The following is a 22,439-nucleotide window of genomic DNA, read 5'->3' as shown; positions in this document are numbered from 1 at the left end:
GCTCGGTTCTACACACCCTGGCCCTCCTTATGAGGCCACACACACCCTACAGGACGCTTGGGCTCAAGCGGCGTCCCCAGGCCGGTCCAGGGCCGCACCGCGCGCACAGGGGAAGCCTCTCTGGCCAGGCTTGCAGGGAGGCAGGGGAGCGAAGGGCGAGCTTCGCCTTCGTTTACCTTCCAGACACTTCGGCAATCACGGCCTCCTCTAATCCAGCCGAGCCAATCACTGGCGTGGCCCGGGCGGCACGTGACTTCCGGCCGGCTCATCTACGTGCGCAATGTCGGCGCTAGGACCCAGGCACAGCAACGCCGGCCTCTGGTCTGCGACGGCCCGCCCCTGCCTCCGGATTCAGCCAATAGAAGGCCGTATCTCTGCAGTGACCAATGGCAAGAAAGCACGGAGGGGGCCTGGCGGAGGCATCACTGGGCGGGGCGGAGCGTGCGGCAGATCACGTGGCCGGGGCGGCTGCTGCGGGGAGGCTGGGCAGGGGTAGGAGCGAATTTGGAGGGTCATGCCGCGGGGTCGTCTCTGCGCCTGCGCCGCTCCGGGATGCAGAACCTTGCAGAGCTGCTGTGGCGCCGGGTCCTGCGCAAGCGCTGGGTGCTCGCCCTGGTTTTCGGGCTCTCGCTGGTTTACTTCCTCTGCAGCACCTTCAAGCAGGTAAGCAAGCGCGCTCGGGACCTCTGTCCCTCTGATCCTTCTTCCTCCTCTAGCCCTCCTCCCCCACATCTCTCCGTCCTCTCCCAGATCTCTGTCCTCCCCCAGATTTCAGTACTCCTCCAGATCTCATCCCTATTTCCTATACTTCTCTAGTCTTTCTCCCCCTATCACCCAGCTCTCCTTCCTCCCCCCCTCTCGCTTCCCCCGTCCTCCATCGGCCCTCCTCCCTTTGACCTTTCGTCCTTCCCCATCCCTCCTCCTTCCCTTCCTCTGCCCTTCTTCAGCCCCCCTCCCGCTCTTCCTCCATCCCATCCTTCCTCTGATTCTCTGCCTTCCTCCCGCCCATCCTCCGTCCTCCCCTGCCCTCCTCCAACCCTCTTCCCTCCCATCATCCATCCTTCTCCAGCCCTCCATCCTTGATCCTCCTTTCTCACACTTCTTCCCTCCGACCCTCGATCCTCTGTCTTCTCTGGTCTTCTGATGCCCCTCCCTGCGGTCCCACCTTATAGTCCTTTTCCTTATAATGTGCAGCCATTCTGTACCCCCTGCAGGCCTCTGGTTCTCTTCCTTTAAGTCTTGGATCATCCAGTACTCCTCCTTCAATCCTCTATCCTCTGTCCTCAACTCTGTAGTCCTCCCTCTGAGTGTTCCCCTCGCTCCTGTCCTCTGACCTTCCCTCTTAGCCTCTTGTCTATTGAAGGCTATATGGAGGGTCAGAAAGGGGGGACATCCCAGGTCTTTGTACCCTCCCTCTCCCTATGCCAGACCTGGCTGGTAGGCCAGGCAGAGAGCATGGACTCAGACCTGTGCCCAGCATTTCATCCTCAGGCACATTCCTGCTCTGCACCCAGACCTCGATGGACAGGTGGGCAGTAGGTAGAGGTGGCTAGGCCAGGAAGTGTTCAAGGGCTCTGTGCTATGTTTGCCTGGGTGACCCAACAGGCTCCTGGAGGTGCCCCTTTTTTTGCACATCCTTGGTGGGTGGATTTTTTTTTCCCCTTAGCCTTCTCTTTTCATTTTTGTGCAGAGTGAGAGTTCCTAGAGAGTTGCAATCCAGTTTTAATAGGAAACAATACCCAAAGTTTCATTCTGGGTTACCTTCTGCCCTTCAGCTGCCCCACCCCCCATTTATCCTTTGATCGGGTTTTACTTCTTTTCTCTTATCCATTCTGTTTTTATGTCTCACAGTCTTTGCATTGTGGGTTTTTGCTGTGCTACAGCCTGTCTTGTATCCCCCCCCCCCAGTCTCTTTGATACCTTGTGACAACAGGTGCAAAGTGTTCTCACTGCAATTTTGTTGCCATTTTCTGAGGGCTAAGGGTACAGAACTTAAGGGCTACTTAAACCTTCCTTGGAGGAAAGTCTCCTCAAATCTCTCCCTGCTTCTTTGGAAAATCTGAGGGAGGCCGCTGTCCTGAGAGGTCAAGGTCATGCATTAAATGTATAGATGAGTAGCGTGTAGATAAAAGTAAATGTCACCTGGGGGGAGGCAGGAGAGCTTTGGGGGGGAGGAAAGTGCATCTCATCTCTCACCTGGTTGTAAGCACAGGCCAAGTATTGCAGAGGTATGTGTGGTCACGTGAGCAGCTGGCCTTCATGAGTTGTGTCTGTAGACTAATTTCCACACCTCATGCTCCTTCCTTTGTCTAGGGGACCTTAGCGTGTGCTGCGAACTGACCTAGGTTTTCTCTCTACACCTACCTGGGTATGGACTAGCCTTGCTGTTCCTCTGAGTGCCATTAACATCTCAGTATGTTACTTAGACTAGCCCTGTCCAGAAAGTCCCAAATTCTTCTGTCTACTGCATCCTTTTCTTCTTTTCTGAATGGTGTGTGTGTGTGTGTGTGTGTGTCTTCTTACCTTGTCAAGATTTGACTTGAACTTATAATCCTCCTGTCTCAGTTTTCCAAATTCAGGTAATTGTTTCCTTTACGCCCCCTGGAATAGAACCCTTGGCTCTCCTCTGTCAGTTTTGTACCTTTCCAGTCCTCACCATCTCTCTAAGTGATTTTACTGTTCACAGTCCTGTCATTCTTTTCTTTCTGTCACTCCTGTCCCCAAAACATTGGCTCTGGCTCTGCAATGTCCTGTGCCTGTTCATTGGCCAGAATTATGTCTGTCGCCCACTCGGGGTCAAGACACTCTGGTCTATTGCCTGGACTGGTGCGCAGCCCAGCAGGTCTTCTTTCTGTTTGTCTCAGTCTGTGCAGTGACAAGGTTTCCACCATGACCTTCCCAAATGGGGAATTCTTTGCTCAAGTGAAAAGAGCTCCTTTGAGTTCTCTGTGTGACTGAATGAATTTTGGTCACTTGGGGCCCAACTGATCACAGTTGATGACTCAGGTCATGCTGGTGACCCAGTGTCACGCACTCCCCTGCCTGCCTAGCCACCATTTGCAGGTGTGGCAATCACAAACCCGGTATTTCTCGTTTGTGTGCTTGCTCACCTGTGTCACCTCACCCTTCTTTTTCAACACAATTTTCTCAAGAACAGAGACCTGTCTGTCCTGTTCAAACACTCCAGCCTTCTTCTCTGTCCCTACCCCCAGGACTTCCTGGGGACCAGATATTGGTTCAAGTGAGTCTTCTTGATGGGGGTGATGACTTCTCAGCCACTTTATTCCTTTTTTTTTTTTCTTCTTAATCTTGGCTCAGATGCTGTCTGCCTGGCAGCCTTCCCTACAGCCACATTTTAACTACTCTGTGTGTGTGTGTGTGTGTGTGGTGGGGTGGGGTGTGTGAGATGAGGGTAGGCTGTGGGCATCTTTTTTTTTTTACTTGTGATTTAAGTCTTTTAGGGGGGATTATGAAACCCCTACACCTGTTGTCTGTCTTTTTTGTTTTGCTTTTCTATTTTCTCTGACGCCAGGAGCATTGATAATCATTGCCAGCCTTTGCTGCCCTATTGTTATGGCAGGGCCTTTGACTAGTAGATGACGAAAGTGCGTCTATGTGCAGAGCCTACGTGAGACTCAAGTCCCATCAGGGTGGAATGAACTTGTCTTCTTAGTGTGGGTTACTGCAACACCACATGAACTCTGGTGGCCTGAACAGCACACATGCATCCTAGCAGCTAGGAGGTCCCAGACTCGGATGCCTGCAGATTCTGCATGTGGTATCCCCTGCCCCCCTGACCCAGCTACACACTGGTTCCTTCAGCCCCTTTCAGATGTACCAGTCCATCCATCCTTGGGGACTCCACCCCATGACCTCTCAGAATTCTAGTTCCCTCGCAGACACTCCACTTGTCAATCTGTGGATGCCACTATCCACTAATGCCATCTTGGGAGTGAAGGGTTTGGCATTGATTCCAGTGTAGCGATGGGTATTCAGTTCACAACTGGGTAGCTACACATAACTCGGTTGGCCCTGGGATGCTATCACCTGTGAAATATAGCTCTTAAAAGTGGCTGGTAAGAAGTACTGTCAGGTTGTGAAGTGTAAGGCATACTTCTGCATACCTAGCCAGCCCTGTGTTGTTAGCCTTCGCTTTTGCCCTTGGGGTGCTGAGAGCCTGTGTTTCAATTCTGGTTCTTGGAGCCCTATCCTGTGCTGCTCTTGAAACACCCTCTTGTGCAGCTCTTGGAGCACTCTCCTGTGTGGCTCTCGGAGTACTCTCCTGTGCGGCTCTCGGATCACTCTCCTGTGTGACTCTTGGAACATTCTCTTTTGGAGTACTCTCCCATATGACTCTTGGAGCACTCTCCCGTATGACTCTTAGAGCACTCTCTTGGAGTACTATCCTGTGCGGCTCTCGGAGCATTCTCCTGTGTGGCTCTTGGAGCACTCTCCTGTGTGGCTCTTGGATCACTCTCTTGTGTGACTCTTGGAACATTCTCTCTTGGAGTACTCTCCCCTATGACTCTTGGAGCACTCTCCCCTATGACTCTTGGAGCACTCTCCTGTGCGGTTCTTGGAGCACTCTCTTGTGCTGCTCTTGGAGCACTCTCTCGGAGTACTCTCCCATATGACTCTTGGAGCACTCTCTTGTGTGGCTCTTGGAGTACTCTCTTGGAGCACTCTCCCCTATGACTCTTGGAGCACTCTCCCCTATGACTCTTGGAGCACTCTCCTGTGCGGTTCTTGGAGCACTCTCTTGTGTGGCTCTTGGAGTACTCTCTCTTGGAGCACTCTCCCGTATGACTCTTGGAGCACCCTCCTCTGTGGCTTTTGGAGCACTCTCTTGGAGCACTCTCCTGTGCGGTTCTTGGAGCACTTTCTTGCAGGTTGTCAGATTGCTTTGCCTAAGACTCATTTATAGTTGCCACCTCTTCCTTTCTTGGGTTTCAGGCCGTTTTCTTCCCGTGTAGCTTGGCCTCATGTCTATAAAGTGGGACCAAAGGCTGGGCGATGCTCATCTGTGTCATCCTCAGATCCTGTGGCCATCTTACTCCTCCACTGAGTCTCCTTCGCAGGACTGGAGTGTGATTAGGAACTGGACCTCTTCGAGAAGGGGTGGTGTCTGACTGTGTTACAGACCAGCCCAGATTTTCAAATTGAGGTTCTCCGTTTGTGACAAGGTGACAGAAGTAAACCAGCTAACATTCTGTGCGTGGTGATTTAAAAAAAATGGGATCATGCTGCGGGGAGTGGTGGTGCTCATTTTTGATCCCAGCACTTGGGAGGGCGAGGCAGTCAGACCTCCGTGAGTTCAAGCCCAGCCTGGTCTACAGAGAGTTCCAAAAAGGTGGGAATTTCAAAAATATAGATTCCTCTGGCTTCCCCCGAGAATGCAAGTCTTACGCTTACTGGTGGCCTCCGGCCGGGTCTAATGATCTCCATTCTTTAATCTGTGCTGTCTGCGCTCTCTTTCCATCTCCTGCTCTCTCATTCTGATTCTTCCCTGGCCTCAGAGGGCCGGAGAAGCATAGCCCCGTGGAGGCGGCTCCCTTCATCCCTCCTTCTCTTCTTGGGTTCTGGTCTTGATGCGTATGTAGTTCCCACCCTGTAGGCTCACTGTAGGGTACTGGGAGCACAAGCCAGACATTTGTACTGTGAACTTCTGGGGCTTTGTTTTTCAGGGTAACCTAGCTGATCAGCTTCTAGAATATGGTGTGCACACCCCAGGAGAATCCCCTTCAAGAAGTCTGTGAGGTCTAAATTAGATTCAGAATCACTGAAACCATGTTGGCCATGTTCACCTGTGGTGACACTTACCTCAGCTGTCACCAAGCATGGTGGAAAGCGCTCTAAGAGCCTGAGTTGGAACACAGATGGTGGTTCTCAGCACACCAGGACACGAACGGCATTTGCCCTATATCAGTGATTCTCAACAGGGGTCATCTTAGACCATTGGAAAACACAGATATTTACATTATGATTAATAACAGTAGCAAAATTACAGTTATGAAGTAGCAATGAAAATAATTTTATGGTTGGGGTCACCACAGCATGAGGAACTGTATTAAAGGGCTGCAGTGTTAGGAAGGCTGGGGACCACTACCCTAGATAGAGTGTAATCTTTCTGGCTGCTTAGGCAGGTAGAGCAGCTGACTCACTGAGAAGGAAGTCGGGAAAATGACTAATTTTAAATTTTAAGCTCCTATCTGCTGTGCTGAGGCAGGAGCTAGAGAGCCCATGCTGCCTTCTGCAGGCTGAAGTCTGGCTGAGTTACAAGCTAAACTAGCCACCCCCACTCCCAGCCACATTCTTGTCTGAAAGAATGAGTGGTCAATGGTTTGTTCACCTCAGAGTTCCGCTCGAATGGAGAGAGCCTTCTCCCTCATAGAGGTGTTCTGACCTTTCCCACTGCCAGGGATAAAACACGAGCTTCCAAGCGAAAGCTCGGATTTTTGGGGACTGTGTTCCCTCCCCGGAGCTTGCTGATTTTCCTCAGCTGGGATGTTCATGGCTGTGAGTTTGGGGTGTACTGTGACAGAGTGGGCACCATTTGGCAGCTCTGTGAAGATGTGTTCACAGAGCAGTGCCCATGGGCGAATCCTACAGGCTGCACTCGGAGTCCAGGTGTGCCCTCTGAGACACAGCTCGCCCTCTGAAGTTTTCAGTAAGGGCACAGTGAAGTAGCCGTTACCACCGTCATAATTTAGGGTGCAATCATTGACTTTCCCCTTCCTGTCAGCCCTCAACAATCTCTAACCCACTTTCTGTTAAAAGAATATTTTTTTTACCTTATTATTTATTTTGTGTGAGATTGTTTGTATGATGTTGGGGGAAGGCAGGAGTGTGCGTAAACCCCATTGTTCATGTGACCATCAGGACAGCATTGGGAAGTCAGTTCTTCCTTCCTTCCCATCACGCGGTTCCTCAGTTGTCAGGTTGGAGGCCAGCATCTTCACCTGCTGAGTCATTGCAGTGGCCCACTGGGTCCAGGAGCCAGACACTGGTCATCGGGCTCGCGTGGCAAGGGCTTTTACCCCTGAGCCATCTCTCCCATCCCCACCTGGGTATTTCATATAGATGGAATCGTATGCACGCGTGATCTTCTGTGAGCGTGGTGGTGTTTCCAGACTCAACTGTGTTATCTCGTGACCCAGTGTTCCCCTGTAGGTAGCATCTTTGGGCAGAAACACCCACTTGATGAGTTTTTATGTGGACGTGTTCCCATCACTCACTAGCACAGGCTTTGCCTGGCTTTTTGAGGGTCCTCATGGTTACTTTCCAGTGGTTGCCCTGTAATAAACGTGTCAGAAGGACATCTGTCAAGTTTGGGTATAGAACTTGGCATCTCGTATGGTACAGGATCAACCATGGTGCTATACAGAGTTGTCCGTTTGCACAGAGACTTCACAGGAGGTAAACGCCCATCCTGGCTTCGGTCCACATAGTGGCCAGCAGCAGCTGTCTGGCCTGTCACTGTGTGTGTGTGATGGGGGGTCATCTCACTATGTAGTCCTGGCCGTCCTGGAATTCATTAGGTAGACCAGGATGGCCTCAAACTCACAGAGGTTCACCTATCTCTGCCTCCCAAGTGCTGGGATCAAAGGCGTGTGTCACACCGTACCCAGCTTATAAGATTTTTTAAAAACATCTTTAACCGGGGCTGGAGAGATGGCTCAGTGGTTAAGAGCATTGCCTGCTCTTCCAAAGGTCTTGAGTTCAATTTCCGGCAACCACATGGTGGCTCACAGCCATCTGTAATGAGGTCTGGTGCCCTCTTCTGGTGTACAGGCATACACACAGACAGAATATTGTATACATAATAAATAAATAAATAAATAAATAAATAAATAAATAAATATTTAAAAAAAAAAACATCTTTAACCAAAAACCAAAATCAAAAAGAAAAACCAGTGGCTAATATGCCACGAGTTCATTAATAAAAACTTGATTTAAAATAAGTATTTTCAGAGTTACGTTTTAGTTTTCCACCAGTAGACACGAACTCACATTGTGTGGGTCCTCCATGGCTTGGGCTGTTCTCACACAGGCCCCCTGCCCGCTGCATCTCTGTGGGTCAGTCCTGTCCTGAACGTGATTTCCGGCTTGGCTGGCTGGCTGCTGCCCTGCAGCTGGGTGTCCAGCTTGTCTGACCCAGCCTGGGCTCCACCTCTCTTCTATGAGGTGGAGGTGGTGAGAGGAATGCCCCCGGGTGATGTTTATCACAGATGGAGAGGAGGCTGTGGCGCCCAAGTCTCCTGGGCTCCTCAACTCTTCATCCCTAAGACACCTCAAGCTTGGGTAGCAGTCTTTGCCCAGACGGCCGCTGGGCCAGTTGCCTTGTAGCCTTGGATGCCTCTTTTCTTGGGTTTCTACCTAATTAATGCTTCAGGGGATAATTTAAATTGTTAGAGATGGGAGTGCAGGAGAGGATGCTATCGGGGGAGAGGGCTGGGGATGATGAGTGGCGCCAGGTGACTTGGGCACAGCACTACCCACAGGTGCGGTGGTGGAGCGGGCACTAGGGGCACTGAGGTCTACTCCCTGGGTGCCTGCCATCTGTGGGAGTGCGAGGGAGGGTAGGAGATGACTTCAGACACTGATCTAGAATGTGGGGTACACTAGCACAGGTGGGTTAGGGCATGGCAGGGTGGGGCACTTCTGGGGACATCTGGCCTCGGGTGAAGGCTAAGGTTCTCTTTGTACTTAGGTGATGCAGCACTTTGTAGGGCCAGGCTGTCTGCTGAATTCCTTGTAAATGCATTAACCCCTTTTGCTGGAAAGCAGTTACCTATGTGGATGGGTGCCCGCTTACGTTGTCTGCATTACTATGTAGATTGACTCCACTTAACTTGTCTGCGGTTTTTATTGCTGTGATCATACACCATAACCAAGGCAACTTCTAAAAGAGGTTGTTTGGGGCTTGCAGTTTCAGAGGGTTAGGGAGCCTGGCAGCAGGCAGGCGGGCAGGCAGGCATGGTGCCGGAGCAGCAGCTGAGAGCTCACATCCTGATCTACCACCACAAGGCAGAGAGGTAACTTGTGCTTTTGAAACCTCAGAGCCCCCCCACCCCCGTGACACACCTCCTCATCCTTCCCAAACAGTTTCACCAACTGGGGACCAAGTGTTCAAATATATGAGCCTTTGGGGGCCATTCTCGTTCAAATCACCCCATGGGCGTTATAGGAAGTGTGGCTGAGTACAGAGAGCTGCCTCACCCCCTTTGAAACTGGTTACCAGCAAAGACTTGTTCTCTGCAAACTTTACAGAGCATGGCACTGGCATAGGGTGGGTGACCAGCAGAAGGGTCACATGGCATACAGGTGTGGCTCCTTCCTTCCTTCCTTCCTTCCTTCATTCCTTCCTTCCTTCCTTTCTTTTTTTTTTTTTTTTGGTTTTTCGAGACAGGGTTTCTCTGTACCTTTGGAGCCTGTCCTGGAACTAGCTCTTGTAGTCCAGGCTGGCCTCGAACTCACAGAGATCTGCCTGCCTCTGCCTCCGATTGCTGGGATTAAAGGCGTGTGCCACCACGGCTTGGCTTCTTCTTGCCTTTTCATTGGAATGTTTTCGCTTCTCTTACTTGAGGTGTACTGGCTTCTCCCTTAATATACAAGTGATTCCTCTGTCTTTAAAACCTCTCAGCACCAGAAAGGTGGCTCCATGGCTAAGAGTGCTTGCTGCTCTTGCAGAGGACCCAGGCTCTGTTCCCAGCTAACTCCAGTTCTGTGGGATTGGACACCCTCTTCTGGTTACCATGTATACCCCTCCCCCCACACAAATAATAAAAATATTTTTTTTTAATTTTTTATGATTCTTTATAACTGTAATCCCCTGCTTCTGGGCTGCAGTTCTCAACCTCAGATGTTTGCAGCGGCCTTGGTCTGTCTCCTCCATTGTTCAGACTCCTGTGCAGATTCCTTAAGGTCAGCTGTGCCTCGCGTGGGAGTGCTGTGCATCTCTGGAACATGCCTTTCATTTGACCCTTCTAATTACCCTTAAGACCTACACAGCTTGCTTCCTAATTAGCTTTTTAAAACCTGAGGCCAGGCCGTGTGGTGTGTGTGTGTGTGTGTGCGCGCGCGCATTGGCTGTGCAGGCTCCACAGCTGTTTGCACTTACAAAGACCGTTCTCTTGTGTCTCTGCCCACTTCCACTCCCATCCTTCCTCAGCAGTGGATCTGTGTGAACTTCTAACATCCCTAGGCGTCAGTGGCTCTGAGTAACCACCATAGCCTTTGTCAACCGCCCCTTGGAGCACTCCAGTAAAGTAGGGCACTGTGTAAGAATCCCCTTTGAATGGATTTTTTTCTACTATCGCTGACAGGGCCTCTCTATGTAGCCCTGGCTGTCCTGCATTGTCTTTATGTAGACCAGGTTTCTCTGAATCCGCAGAGATTCGCCTGCCTCTGCTTCCTGGGCACTGGGTTAAAAAGTGTGCGCCACCTCACTCTTGAATCTTGAATGCAAACAGTACACATATTTGTGAAAGCCTTGAGGATGAGACCGCCCAGAAGGGCAGCAGGAACTCTGCTGGAAAGCCCGGTACCCACTGGATGGAACTGGTCTTCTGTCCCTTCCACATGCTTGCCACCTGACTTTAAAAATGGGCCATGGCCGACTTTTCACCCATAGAGTCCTCTCGGCAGAGGTTTCGAATGTTTGTTCAGGTTTGGCAAGTTCAGGTGCTGGAGAACCACGAGGCCTGGGGGCCTGTGGCAGAAAGTCTTCTGGGGTACACTGTCAGGGTCTGCTCCTGAGCGACTTGTAGGGTGCACCTAAGAGACCCCCTGCTTCCCAGGGCTCCTGCAGAGTTGACACCTGTCCTGTTCTGGACCTGCTAGCCACGTCTCTTATGAGAAACAGAAAGGAGAGGCAGCACTCAGGGAAGCCATCTTGGGGGGCTGTTTTCCATGAGCACATTGAAGGAGGGGGATCCAGTCCTGGTGGTGGTGAGAGAGGTCATCTGGGTAAATGCTGGGATATTGCCGTGGTGGGTCAGACTTTGGGGCAGTTATCTGGCCCAGCCTACCACTTACCACTGTGAGGGACTCACGGGACTTTTCCAGAGCCCCACACTGATCCGCAGTGCCATCCCGAAAGCAGAGCCAGGGCTTGTGTCTGGTCTGTGGAGGCTGTGTCTCCTTAACGATAGTGCGCCAGCATGATGGATTGTTATGCATCCGTGAGGATTTGATTATCTAGATAATGTGGGTCCTTGGACATGTTTAACCACCCTGTAGCATCGAGAGCAACTGTAAACATGGTCAGAGGTGAGCACGTCAAAACCAAACGTGCACACCTTTAATCCCAGCACTCAGGAGGCAGAACCAAATGCACTTGTATTTAAGTGTTGGGGTTCTAGGTAGTGTGTGAATTTCATGTTGATAAGCACTGTTTTTGAATGAACCTTTCCTTTTGGATAATGATGTACATTTATTTAGTTTCTCCTATGGTCAACAATCAGCGTGTTTTCATGTGTTCCGGTTTTTTTGTTTTGTTTTCCTACTATTGAAGCAGAGTGTGGGAAAGCCCAGCGTGTGGTTTCTGTAGGAAGGCACTCACTAAGGAGTTTCCCAGAGCTAGGTGTGTGTGGACGTGCAGGCATGGTGGTGCACACCATGATCCTACAATCCCAGCACCTGGAGGCTGAGGCAGAAGGATTGCTGTGAGTTCCAGGCAAGCCTGAACTGTAGGATGAGAAGCTCTGTCTTAAAACCCCAAACAGGCCAGAGGGAGAGGGTCATTTAGAGTTGTTTTGTTACTCATTCCTGATTAGCCGCATCCGAAAGTGGTTGCTTTGTGCTTGGCTTGTTTGCAGCTGGGCTCGTCCTCTAGTTTAAAGATGTGGCTCCTGTCTAAGAGAAAGATCCAGGCTCTCACCTTAGGGCCGCTCCTCCCTTGGTTTGCTAGGCAAAGGGCTATGTAGCGAGAATGGCATCTAGGAGCAGCTGTCAGACGGCTGCTCTGTTTTTACACACAGAAAACACCTTTGCGAGCTGTCAGGCCTTGCCTCGCCTTAAAGTTATGCCCTGGTTCGGGTTTTCTACACAAGTCCTTGTCACAGCTGAGGCCTCGTGGCGACAGTCTGAGATGATCAGACTAACTGTCTCCTCCTGGTTCTAAGTGTTCGGGCTTTATCTTCTGTTCCGTGGTGTGTGCATTTTAGTGTTTCAAAGCTTAAATTGTCTGCAGGGGGGGGGGATGTTTTTCTTCTAGAATCCCATAGGATCTTTTATCTGCTTCTGGGGCCTTGAATGATCAGCACAGCCATTGGGGAGGATAGCTTTAACTTACCACATTTTCCTGCTGGCTTACTTTGTGACTCTGCTCAGATGGTGCCCATGCCAGGAGTGGTGGGGCTGGGGTGGAGCGGGGCGGAGGCGTATTCTCCTGCACGGCAAGTGACGCGGGAAAAACGCCTTGCACCTTCCTTTCCCCCTGTGGTCTCATTGCAGGAAGAGAGGGCGGTAAAAGACCGGAACCTTCTCCAGGTTCAAGACCGCGAGCAGCCCATTCAGTGGAAGGTCCAGTTTAACCTGGGCAACAGCAGCCACCCCAGCAACCAGTGCCGAAACTCTGTTCAAGGGAAGGAATTCCTCACGGACGAGCTGGGTAAGACCTCCCTTCCCTGCTCTCAAGGCCCTGCGACTCTGGATAGCCTTGCCTCACAACGCTTTGTCCTTCCCGCTCCTCTGTGTCTTCCATACCGTTCTCTCTGTCCCAGGCTCCCTGCAGCATCTGGGAAGCTTGGACTGAGGAGCCAAACTCCTAGCAGGTTCTCTTTGCTTGCCGCTCCAGCCTTGGCCTCAGGCCCAGGCACAGGGGTTCCTCATCTTGTTTCTTGTGTGTGTGTGTGCACACGCACACACCACGTGGTGTTTGTGGTGGCCACAGGCTAACCTGTAGGAGATGTTTTTCTCCTTTCGCCTTGTGGATCCCAGGGATTGAACACAGGCCGTCAGCCTGTTAGCAGCCTCCTTTACTGGCAGAGCCATCTTGCTGGCCTGTAAGTCTTCCTATCAGAAAATAGAAATTACACACAGGCCTGTTACTTTACCAAGAAGATGCAGTTAGCCGACAGCAAATGGGGAGGGGACAGGGGCCCAGCTTGGAGGTCAGGGCTTGTTTCTACAGACTCAGAAAACAGGAGATTGTAGTACAGATGGCAATTGGCCATTTTATTGTCCTGTAGCTACAAAAACAGTGTTTTCCTTCTAGTTAATTTAGATCGGACAGACTCATGGATTCCTTTAGTTAAAACATCCAATATTCAGCTTCTCAACCCCTAAAAATCCCACAGGGGCCACAGGTTTTATTTTGCCTTTACAAATATGGGAAACGTGGTTTTAATAGAACAAAACAAAAACAACTTACAGCTGTTGATGCTGTTTAGTAACGAGATGCCACCGTATCGCTAGGGTAACAGTGCCGTTAAACCAGATAGCTAATTAGAGTCAAAAACTTTTCAGAAGCTGGAAGTTAATTTTCCAGGCAAGATCAACACATTTGCTGGCCCTGGTCTCACAGGACTTGGTGGAAATATTATCTGCAGAGCTCATCGGCACCGCAGTGTGTGTGTGGACTGAAATATCACAATGCCCCGTATGGTTTGTGTAGGGTTTTTTTGTTTTTGTTCTTTCAACTAAAAATAAATTAGTTCTGGAGAGATGGGTTTGTGGTCAAGAGCGCTGAGTGCCTTTGCAAGAGGGCCTGCCAGGGTTTGAGTCTCAGCATCCACGCAAGGCAGCTCACTAACTGCCTGTGACTCCAACTCCCAGGAATCCAGCGCCCTCTTCTGGCCTCGGTGGGAATCTGCACTCACACATGTGCACACACATAATATTTAAAACTAAAAATTACATGGGGAGAGGTGTGGGTAAGCCTGCTCTCCTCAGAAGTTAGACCTGGTCACTGGGAGGTGAGCACCGGAGTTGAGTGCTGGGAGTTGGCAATGGGAAGAAAAGGGCCTGTAGCTTAGAGAAGGAAAGGGCAGGCGGTGTCAACAGGTTGCTCTTGGGGTCCACGGTATTGTCCATCTCCATAATACAGAGCTGCTGTATTGTTATCATCTTGGGTGGAATCTCCCTGGGAATTCCGTTCAGAACCCTTGTCAACAGCATGAGCGGGGACAGCTGGGGAGGTAGCATCTCCTAGCACTTATCTCTTTGCTCAGGAGACACCATAGCAGAAACAAAACAGAGCCGCCCGCTCCCAGGTGGTGGGAGTTGTTCGCTCCTGGTCTCCCCAGTGTGGCGTGAGGGCCCCCTAGTGTCCCCTCGGTGTCAGTGTTCTGCTACTCTGCCCTCTCCTGCACAGACCTTGTTTTCCAGAGCAGTTCTGAAAACAAGTTCTCCTCCACCAGCCTCATTCTCTGGAGACAGAGCTGGGGCACTCAGATGGGCTGATGCTGGGGACAGCTGCTGCGTACGCATACCTGAGGGGCCCTGCACAGACCTGAGGACCACACGCATACCTGAGGGGCCCTGCACACACCTGAGGACCACACGCATACCTGAGGGGCCCTGCACACACCCGAGGACCACACACACATACCTGAAGGGCCCTGCACACACCTGAGGGCCACACATGCATACCTGAGGGCCCACACAAATACATGAGGGCCCTACACACACACCAGAGGGTCCCTTCCCACACCTGAAGACCCACACATATACACAAATACTTGAGGGGCCCTGCACACACCTGAGGGCCAGCATGCATACCTGAGGGGCTCTGCACACACCTGAGGGCCACACACACATATCTAAGGGGCTCTGCACACACCCGAGGGCCACACACGCATACCTGAGGGGCCCTGCACACACCCAAGGGCCACACACACATACCTGAGGGGCTCTGCACACACCCGAGGGCCACACACACATACCTGAGGGGCCCTGCACACACCCAAGGGCCACACACACATACCTGAGGGCTCACATGAATATAGGAGGGCCCTACATACACACCAGAGGGCCCCTTCCCACACCTGAAGACCCACACACATACCTGAGGGGCCCTGCACATACCTGAGGGCCCCCACATACACACCAGAAAGTTCCTGCACACACCTGAGGGCCAACATGCATACCTTAAGGACCCTACCACCAGAAACACACACCAGAGGGCTCCTGAACACACCTGAAGGACTACACACATACCCAAGAATCCCTGTACAGACCTGAGGGCCCACATGCATACCTAAGAGCCCCTGCATAGACCTCGGGGCTAACATAACATACCTGAGGGCCCCTGCATACACTTGAAAGTCCACATGCATGCCTGAAGGCCCCTGCATACACCTGAGGCCCCCACACTACACACCAGAGGGCCCACAAACATACCTGTTCCCAAAGGGTACAAGGAGTTGTCTGCCTAGATGCTCTGAATAGTGAAGCGGCCCCAGAGCCGAGGCCTGGCTGACACTGGACGTGCTTATCTGTGTGATGGGTTTTCTCAGCTGAGGAGTGAATTGGGTTTTTCTCTCCCTCAAGGGTTTATAGAGCATCACCCCCAGTTCTCGGGGGGTGGCTGTGTCCCTCCCCCACCATGTTTGTGTACACTGGAAGCAGAGTTATGAAGGTGAACTGTGACTTCCTGTTTTAACAGTCCCTTCAAGTGACCACAGCAGCAAGCATGGAGAAGCCATCAAAAGCTATGTGCTTGCTTTTTAAATCCGCAAAGTACTCGTTTTTTATGAATGGGTGCCTTGTTTCTGTTTTAGACTTTTTATTTATATATTTTGTGTATATGAGTGCTCTATCTGCATGTACACCTTCATGCCAGAAGAGGGCATCAGATCCCACTAGAGATGGTTGTGAGCCACCATATGGTTGCTGGAAATCGAACTCAGACCTCTTGGAAGAGTACTCAGTGCTCTTAACCGCTGGGCCATCTTCTCCAGCCCTATCTTAGTCTCTTTGAAAGAGGCCGAGGTGAAAGATTGCTTTCTTATGTTAGCACCCAGCCGCGTGGGCGTGGCGTGGTGTCCAGCCGCGTGGGCGTGGCGTGGTGCGGTGATGAGCTCACACTTATGCAGTAGACTGGAAACTGGTTGAACACAGTGACAGTGTGGATCTAGTTAGTGGTGACCGAGGAGCCTGACTGCCTAGGTGAAACCAGCCCTGGTGCTAAACTGCGTCCCTGGCTTTCAGGCTATGTCTGCGAGAGGAAGAACCTGCTGGCGAATGGCTGCTGCGATGTCAAGGTCCCCAGCACGAAGCAGTACTGCTGTGAAGGGTGCCTGGTCAGTGGTTGCTGTGAAGTCTACGAGTACTGTGTCTCCTGCTGTCTGCAGCCCAGCAAGGTAGGGACTCCAGGTTCCCGCCGCTTTGTCTTCCGGGCATCTTCTGGGGTGCTCAAGAGGAGCTTTATAGGTACACTGGCCTCTCCTGAGAGCGGAGCTGGTCCCTGGCTTATGGTTCCTTCGCAGAGAGGACCATGCTATTGCTAACCAGGGATCTGGTGAATAAGAGAATCCCTCCGGGTAGGCTGGTTTGGCCTGCCGTTACTACCAGTACTGAATACCTTGTTTCCATAGCAACCTCTGCTGGAACGCTTCCTCAACCGGGCAGCTGTGGCCTTCCAGAACCTCTTCACAGCAGTTGAAGACCACTTCGAACTGTGCTTGGCTAAGTGCAGGACTTCATCGCAGGTCAGACGTGGTGCTGGCTCTCGCTGGGGGAGGTGGGAGGGAGGCAGAGCTGAAGAACAAAGCCAGGGTGGAAAGGGTCTTCATTGGTACCATGTTCTGCTGCTTTGGGGGGGGTGCAGGATGAGACATTTAGGTGCAGTAGGTGGTCATTGAGAGGAGGTAGTCACTTGTCCTGAGGCAGATCTGTGGCTTCCTTCAGGATCCCAGGGGTAGGAGGTGGGAATTTAAAGGCCCATGGATCATATCTGAGGCCTGTAAGGCTCTTGGTGAGCATGCACTCAACTGCCTAACCCTGAGCGCTCTGCTCACTTGCCATGCCCTGCCACCCGTGAGGTGCCCTGGAAGGCTTCTGCCCCCAGCTTTGTTTATTTCCCCTCTTACGTTTATTCTGGCCTTGGGGAGGCACATGCATACACGCCGGGACAGCTTTTGTATGTCAGTTCTCTCCATACACCATGTGGGTTTTGAGGCCCGAACTCGGGTCATCAGCCTTGGCAGCGAGCACCTTTCCATGCGGTGCCATCTTGCTGGCCCAAGTTCCCGGCCTCTGTGGCTGGGCACTTGTCATAGCTCTTTGTAAGGTGTCTCTTCCACAAGTACACTCCGCTGGGCTAGCCTGCTCGCGCCTGTCTCTGGCCCTCTGTAAGCTTTGGGTTTGTGTGGCAACTCCCTTTTGCACCTCTAGTTCACTGTGAGAATGTCTGGGCCAGAATAGAAGGAACTCTGAGATGTAAAATTCCACTGGTCTTGACGGGGGGCCGGGCTCCCAGGTCAGTGGGTGTGAGGGAAGTGTGAGAGGGGCTCAGCCGACTCGCTCGTTCCTCCTGGCTAGTGCTGGAAAAAGGGGCTGATGTTATTATAGCAGCTTCCTGTAGCCAACAAAGCGGAAGGCACTTCCTATTGTGCGAGGAGAGACCGTTCTCAATGGCCACTTGGTTCGCGTGCCCAGAGACTGGGCTTCCAGTCTGCTAAGTGCAATTAGTAAAGTGCATAGCTTTGGTAGAGGCTGATTAGTGAGCTCTAGAGCAGCCAAACCTCAAATGGCTCAGAGGACAAGAAAAGTTTGGGAAATCTGTCTTCGGGCGGTGTGGGGGGATTGTCTGGGCTCGACTTCACTCTCTGTGCCCAGCCAGAGAGGCTCTTGGAGGGTGCTTGGCTTGTACACAGGCCCTTAGTGCATGACGGCCATTTGAAGTGGCGTCTCTCAAGTCCCTTGCAGGCCTCCTCAACAGGGACTGGATCTCTCTGCCCACAGTCAGGTGCCGATCCCACTGCATCTCCATCTGTTTTGGATCGTTTTGTTCTTTGCATACTTACTGTTGTGTGTGTGTGTGTGTGTGTGTGTGTGTGTGTGTATGCGTGTGTGTGGCTGTGCCACCACAAGTACGTGGAGGTCAGAGGACAGCCTGTAGAGTTTGCTTCTCATTTTTACGTGTGGGTCCCGGGGATCAAACTGAGGTCTTCTCAGGCTTGGAGGCAAGCGTGCTGTGTTAACCCCTGAACCGTCTCACCTTGTCCTTGTTTTGGGGTTTGAGACATGTAGCTAGGCTGGCCTCAAGTTCACTGTACTGCTGAGAATGACCTTGAGTTTCTATTCCTCCTGGCTCCTGTGATGGCATCACGAATGTGCACCACACCACCCATTTTTTTTTTTAAAAAAAATATTTATTTATTTATTTATTATGTATACAATATTCTGTCTGTGTGTATACCTGCAGGCTAGAAGAGGGCACCAGACCCCATTACAGATGGTTGTGAGCCACTATGTGGTTGCTGGGAATTGAACTCAGGACCTTTGGAAGAGCAGGCAATGCTCTTAACCACTGAGCCATCTCTCCAGCCCCTGCACCACCCATGCTGGGATCAATCCCAGGGCTTTATGCATATTAAGCAAGCACTCTGCCAGGCTGCGCCATACCCTAGACCCCATTTCAGATGGATTGAGAAGCAGTCTCAAAAGCCCAGCTTGCAGCCAGGTTGTTCAAAAACTCCCTGGTAGACAGAAGAAGAAAAGACACAGTAGCAGCGTCTTGTCTGTTTTTGTGGCCCTCAGCGCTAAGAATCCTCCTTCATTCCAGAAAGTTCCTCAAAACCCCAAGGCACGCTGGTTTTGAGGTGGAGTGGGCGGGGAGTATGTGGCGGTCACTGCAGCTGACCCTCTCTGTCCTTCTCCCGTCTTCCTTCGCCAACAGAGTGTGCAACATGAGAACACGTACCGTGACCCCGTAGCCAAGTACTGCTATGGAGAGAGCCCACCTGTACTCTTCCCCGCATGAGGCCTGTTGGAGAGACACCCAGAACCAGCCTGGTCCACGTGAGACGATGAAGGAGGGAGCCAAGGAGGACCCTTGGCTTTGAGCATGTCCTGTGGCATCCAGTGTCTCTGTCTCCCTCACCTCCAGCTGCAGCAGACAGAGCTGTTCTGTAGAGCGGGCCCGGTGTGGCCCCGGCACCTTGCCTGGTTGTGGCCATGGGACAGCTGCAGGGCCAGGTGCTTGGTTCCGTGTTGTGGTTTCTTAGTGACTTCTCAGTGGGGGAAGTCACACTGTTTTGTGCAGGACACCTTTGCCCGTGCTGTTGGATCCACTCAAGGAGGTGACTGCTCTACGTGGTTCCTCACTGTCACAGTGACGTCGTTGCCGCACCAGACCCAAGTATGTCTCCAGGAGTGTGAGTGCACGGGCTTATTTTTGGTTGTTTTAACACCTGGCCAGCAGGCCTTGTATCTATATCCCAACATCTAGGGGTGTGTAGAGCCTCAGGGAGGTGCTGGTACCCACTGAGCCTGCGTAGAGCTGCCCTGGTATGCTCATATCCCTGCAATGGTGGTCGGAGGCCTGAATCCCCTGATGACTCTCCCAGTGGAATTTGCTGTCACTGTACCCCTGTTGAAACCCCTCAGCCTTGGGGCAGGGGAGCCTTTCCCTTGTCTGTCACAGAAGCCGATGGGGACCTGGTGAATGCGGTCTACGGCACTCGTTCGTTCATTCTTACCGCTCGCTCTCCGCTCCTGGCTGTGTGCCAGAGGAGAGCTTGTTAAGCTCCTACTCCAGCCTAAAGTTTCACATCTGCTCTCAGTGGGAGACATTTGCGGTAGCCATGCCGTAGAACATCCCAAATGCCAGCCGTTGTCCAGTACTTGCAGGGGTGGGCAGTTGTCACCGGTAACTGAAACTTGGGTTTCAAGCATGGGGCAAGACCCTTCCTTCTCGACTCTCCTGTCTTTTTCTCCAGTCTCCTATAACACACACGGCTCCTGGAGACCCTTCACTGACCCTTACAGAGGCCACAGCCAGCATTTGTGGTTTGGGCTCAGGTTGCCCTGGTGTCAGGCATGAGTCTCCAGGGTTTCTCTCAGCAGCTTCATAAAGCCGCGTCTCCCAACTGTTTGCCTTCCTGATGGAATTTCCTTCAGCTTCCTCCAGCTTCCTCTTCCTGCTCACCTCTGTGGATGAAAGGACAGGCTGATGAGAGTTGTTCTCGTTTGGGGTCACCATGCTGGGATCAGATCCAGGACTTTGTGTGTGACTGGCAAACTTTTTGCTACTGAGTCCTGGCCCTGGCCAGGGAATCGATTTTTACTGTTAGATCCCAGTCATTCTGTTCCATTTGCTCTGGACTTCTCAGTGTGTGGATTCAAAGTTCACGGAAGAACTCGGTGCACCTGCGCATTCTGGTGCATTCTGGAATGTCCTGGCATGTTCTCACATGTTCTGGCTTGCTTGCTCATTCTTTCTGGTAACTGGGAGATATATAATTTTTTTAAGACAGGGTCTCCCATTGCCCAGGCTGACATCCAGCTTCGTATGTGTTTGATACCAACCTTAAACTCCTGATGCCCTCTGCACCTGCCAAGTGCTGGGGTTATAGGTGCATGCCAGCTGCATGGCTCATCAGCCTTGTAATGCCAGTCTACCGTTGGTCAGTGTTGGTGTTGGTCAGTCACTCCCTTGGGTTCATTTTCACTCTCAGGAGTGGCGACACGGGGTTAATGTAAACATCATGCCCATTGCCAGCTCTCTCTGACCTGGCACTGGAAAGGCATGTGTGTGCAGTCTTTGAGTTTATAGACCCCGAACAGTTGAGATCAAGATTCCAGTTTACTTGTGTTTCACTCGACAGATGAGGAAATAGCTTACCCTCCCAAGTCCCTACCAGAATAGAATAATCAAAACCCACAGAAGAACTTCACCTCGAATCCAGCTCACATGTCCTCTGGTGCACCTCCACATCATCTCCCCTGAGAACAGACAGCTTCAGTTATTCCAGACAGGAGAAAGCGGCGTCTGCGTCCATGCCGAGTTGGTAATGCAGAGGTCACTTTTGATTGACTGTGGAATGTGGGTTTTGTGTTTTAATCACACTGGGGAACACACACACACACACACACACACACACACACACACACACACAGCTGGGGAAGTCTGGGGAGGGGGCTGAGTGAGAAGAGCCCCAGGTAGGAGTGGAATTGAGGAAGCCCGGAGGCCAGTGTTCACATTGGTATTACCTACTTCTCTGTGACTTTCCAGGCAGAACAAACAAAAACCCCAGGACGTTCCTCCCCTGTGAAAACACTGCCTGTGAGTCTGTTGTCTGCAGGCGCGTGTGATACCCGTTGAGGACATCTGGTCCCTTCCATGGGGGTGGCCCGCCCTTACTGAGCACGATTGTTAGCTCAGCTCCTGCAGCCACTTCTCCACAGGGGTTGGAGGTGTCTGTCTGTCCTTCCCTCTGTCCGTTTCGTAAGCTGTTTTCAGTGTTCCAGTTTGTATTTATGATTATTATTATTTTTAAGATCATGAGCCTGTGTGTACCAGCTCAGACTAAATAATGAGTTCTGGGTTGCAAAGAGGATTTTTTTTTAACTTAAGATGTTTAAGGGGCAGGTGAATTAGCCCAGTGGACCTGGGTTCGGTTGCCAGCGCCCACACAGGGGACTCACAGCTGATGGGATGGGGTGACCTCTTCTGTCACAGGTACCCTAATATGTGGCATGCGTTCGCACAGACACTACAAACATACAAAAGTAATGTAATAAAGATAAATCTTTAAAAAACTAAATCACATGTAATCATTGGGGGGTACACACGTGCCATGGTTTAGGTCGGAGGAAAAGTTTTGGAAGTTGGTACGTTTATCCACCATGTGGGCATGGAACTCAGGGTGTCCGTCTTGGTGGCCTTGGCCCACGGAGCCATCTTGCTGGTCCTGCCTGAGTCTGTGTCCATAAATTAAACGATAAAATACACAAGTGCTATTGATTGTGTTTATTAAGTCACAGTGAGCGGAACCCCACATGGTTTGAATGGCCATTTATTTTGTCTTTCTTCCCATTGGTTACTACAGAACATTTTGAAATGAAGCCTTAAGTAATTCTCCCTCTCCCTATCTGTCTCCTTTTTCCTCCTTTCCCCTCTCATTTTCCTTTGAGACCTGGTATCTCTGCCCCACACTAGCCTCACACTCTCCATCCTCCACCCTTAGCCTCTGGTATTTAAACCTCAGCTGAGCGTCTTGCTTAACTTGCCCTTCTGCAACACTTTCAAGCAATTAGCTCACGTTCACAAACCCATCTTTCTAATAGATCTCAGGCTGTAGGTTTGTGACGGGGGGCAGCCCTTCCCCCCACTCCTGACCCTCAGGAGACATTTGAAAGTGTCTAGTCTCCTCATAGCTGGAATGTACCAGCTATATAAGTGGGAAGGTACCATTTGTCCCTGGGGGGAGGGGGCTCAGTGATGCTACTCCCTCCCTGGCCCACAGCGCCTCAGACAGTCACACCAT

General features: G+C 51.5%; 2 protein-coding genes across 5 annotated transcripts in view; one reads left to right on the top strand and one right to left on the bottom strand.

Moving 5' to 3' along the window:
• The window catches only part of Rnft2 (ring finger protein, transmembrane 2), a 64,608-nt gene extending 64,348 nt beyond the window's left edge, over nucleotides 1-260 (bottom strand). For 2 of the 4 annotated variants that reach the window (XM_050159072.1, XM_050159075.1), the window contains exon 1: nucleotides 177-221. The gene's annotated coding sequence lies outside the window, so the exon portion shown is untranslated. Of the gene's footprint in view, nucleotides 1-16; nucleotides 155-176 lie in introns of those variants that run through there. The other 2 variants (XM_050159073.1, XM_050159074.1) reach the window with 2 other exon arrangements.
• A 205-nt stretch (nucleotides 261-465) lies between these two features.
• On the top strand, nucleotides 466-21,894 carry Spring1 (SREBF pathway regulator in golgi 1). The gene is made up of 5 exons (XM_050159054.1): nucleotides 466-663; nucleotides 12,457-12,613; nucleotides 16,156-16,307; nucleotides 16,542-16,655; nucleotides 18,848-21,894. Exons 1-5 carry the CDS (start codon nucleotides 553-555, stop codon nucleotides 18,929-18,931), a joined length of 618 nt encoding a protein of 205 aa, XP_050015011.1. The 5' UTR covers nucleotides 466-552; the 3' UTR covers nucleotides 18,932-21,894.
• Nucleotides 21,895-22,439: the final 545 nt, after the last annotated feature.

Source organism: Alexandromys fortis, unplaced genomic scaffold, assembly GCF_014885135.2.
Source record: "Alexandromys fortis isolate MF-2015 unplaced genomic scaffold, M_Fortis_MF-2015_v1.1 scaffold_90, whole genome shotgun sequence".
In the NCBI taxonomy this organism is placed as follows: domain Eukaryota; kingdom Metazoa; phylum Chordata; class Mammalia; order Rodentia; family Cricetidae; genus Alexandromys; species Alexandromys fortis.
This window is presented reverse-complemented; position numbering and strand designations above follow the sequence as displayed.

What these genes read in the sequence shown, in the direction of transcription:
- Spring1 (XM_050159054.1), top strand. Translation starts at nt 553, where the DNA reads ATGCAGAACCTTGCAGAGCTGCTGTGGCGCCGGGTCCTGCGCAAGCGC. An exon ending in GCTGTCTGCAGCCCAGCAAG is followed by an intron (nt 16,308 to 16,541) that starts GTAGGGACTCCA and finishes TTGTTTCCATAG; the next exon opens with CAACCTCTGCTGGAACGCTT. An exon ending in AGTGCAGGACTTCATCGCAG is followed by an intron (nt 16,656 to 18,847) that starts GTCAGACGTGGT and finishes CTTCGCCAACAG; the next exon opens with AGTGTGCAACATGAGAACAC.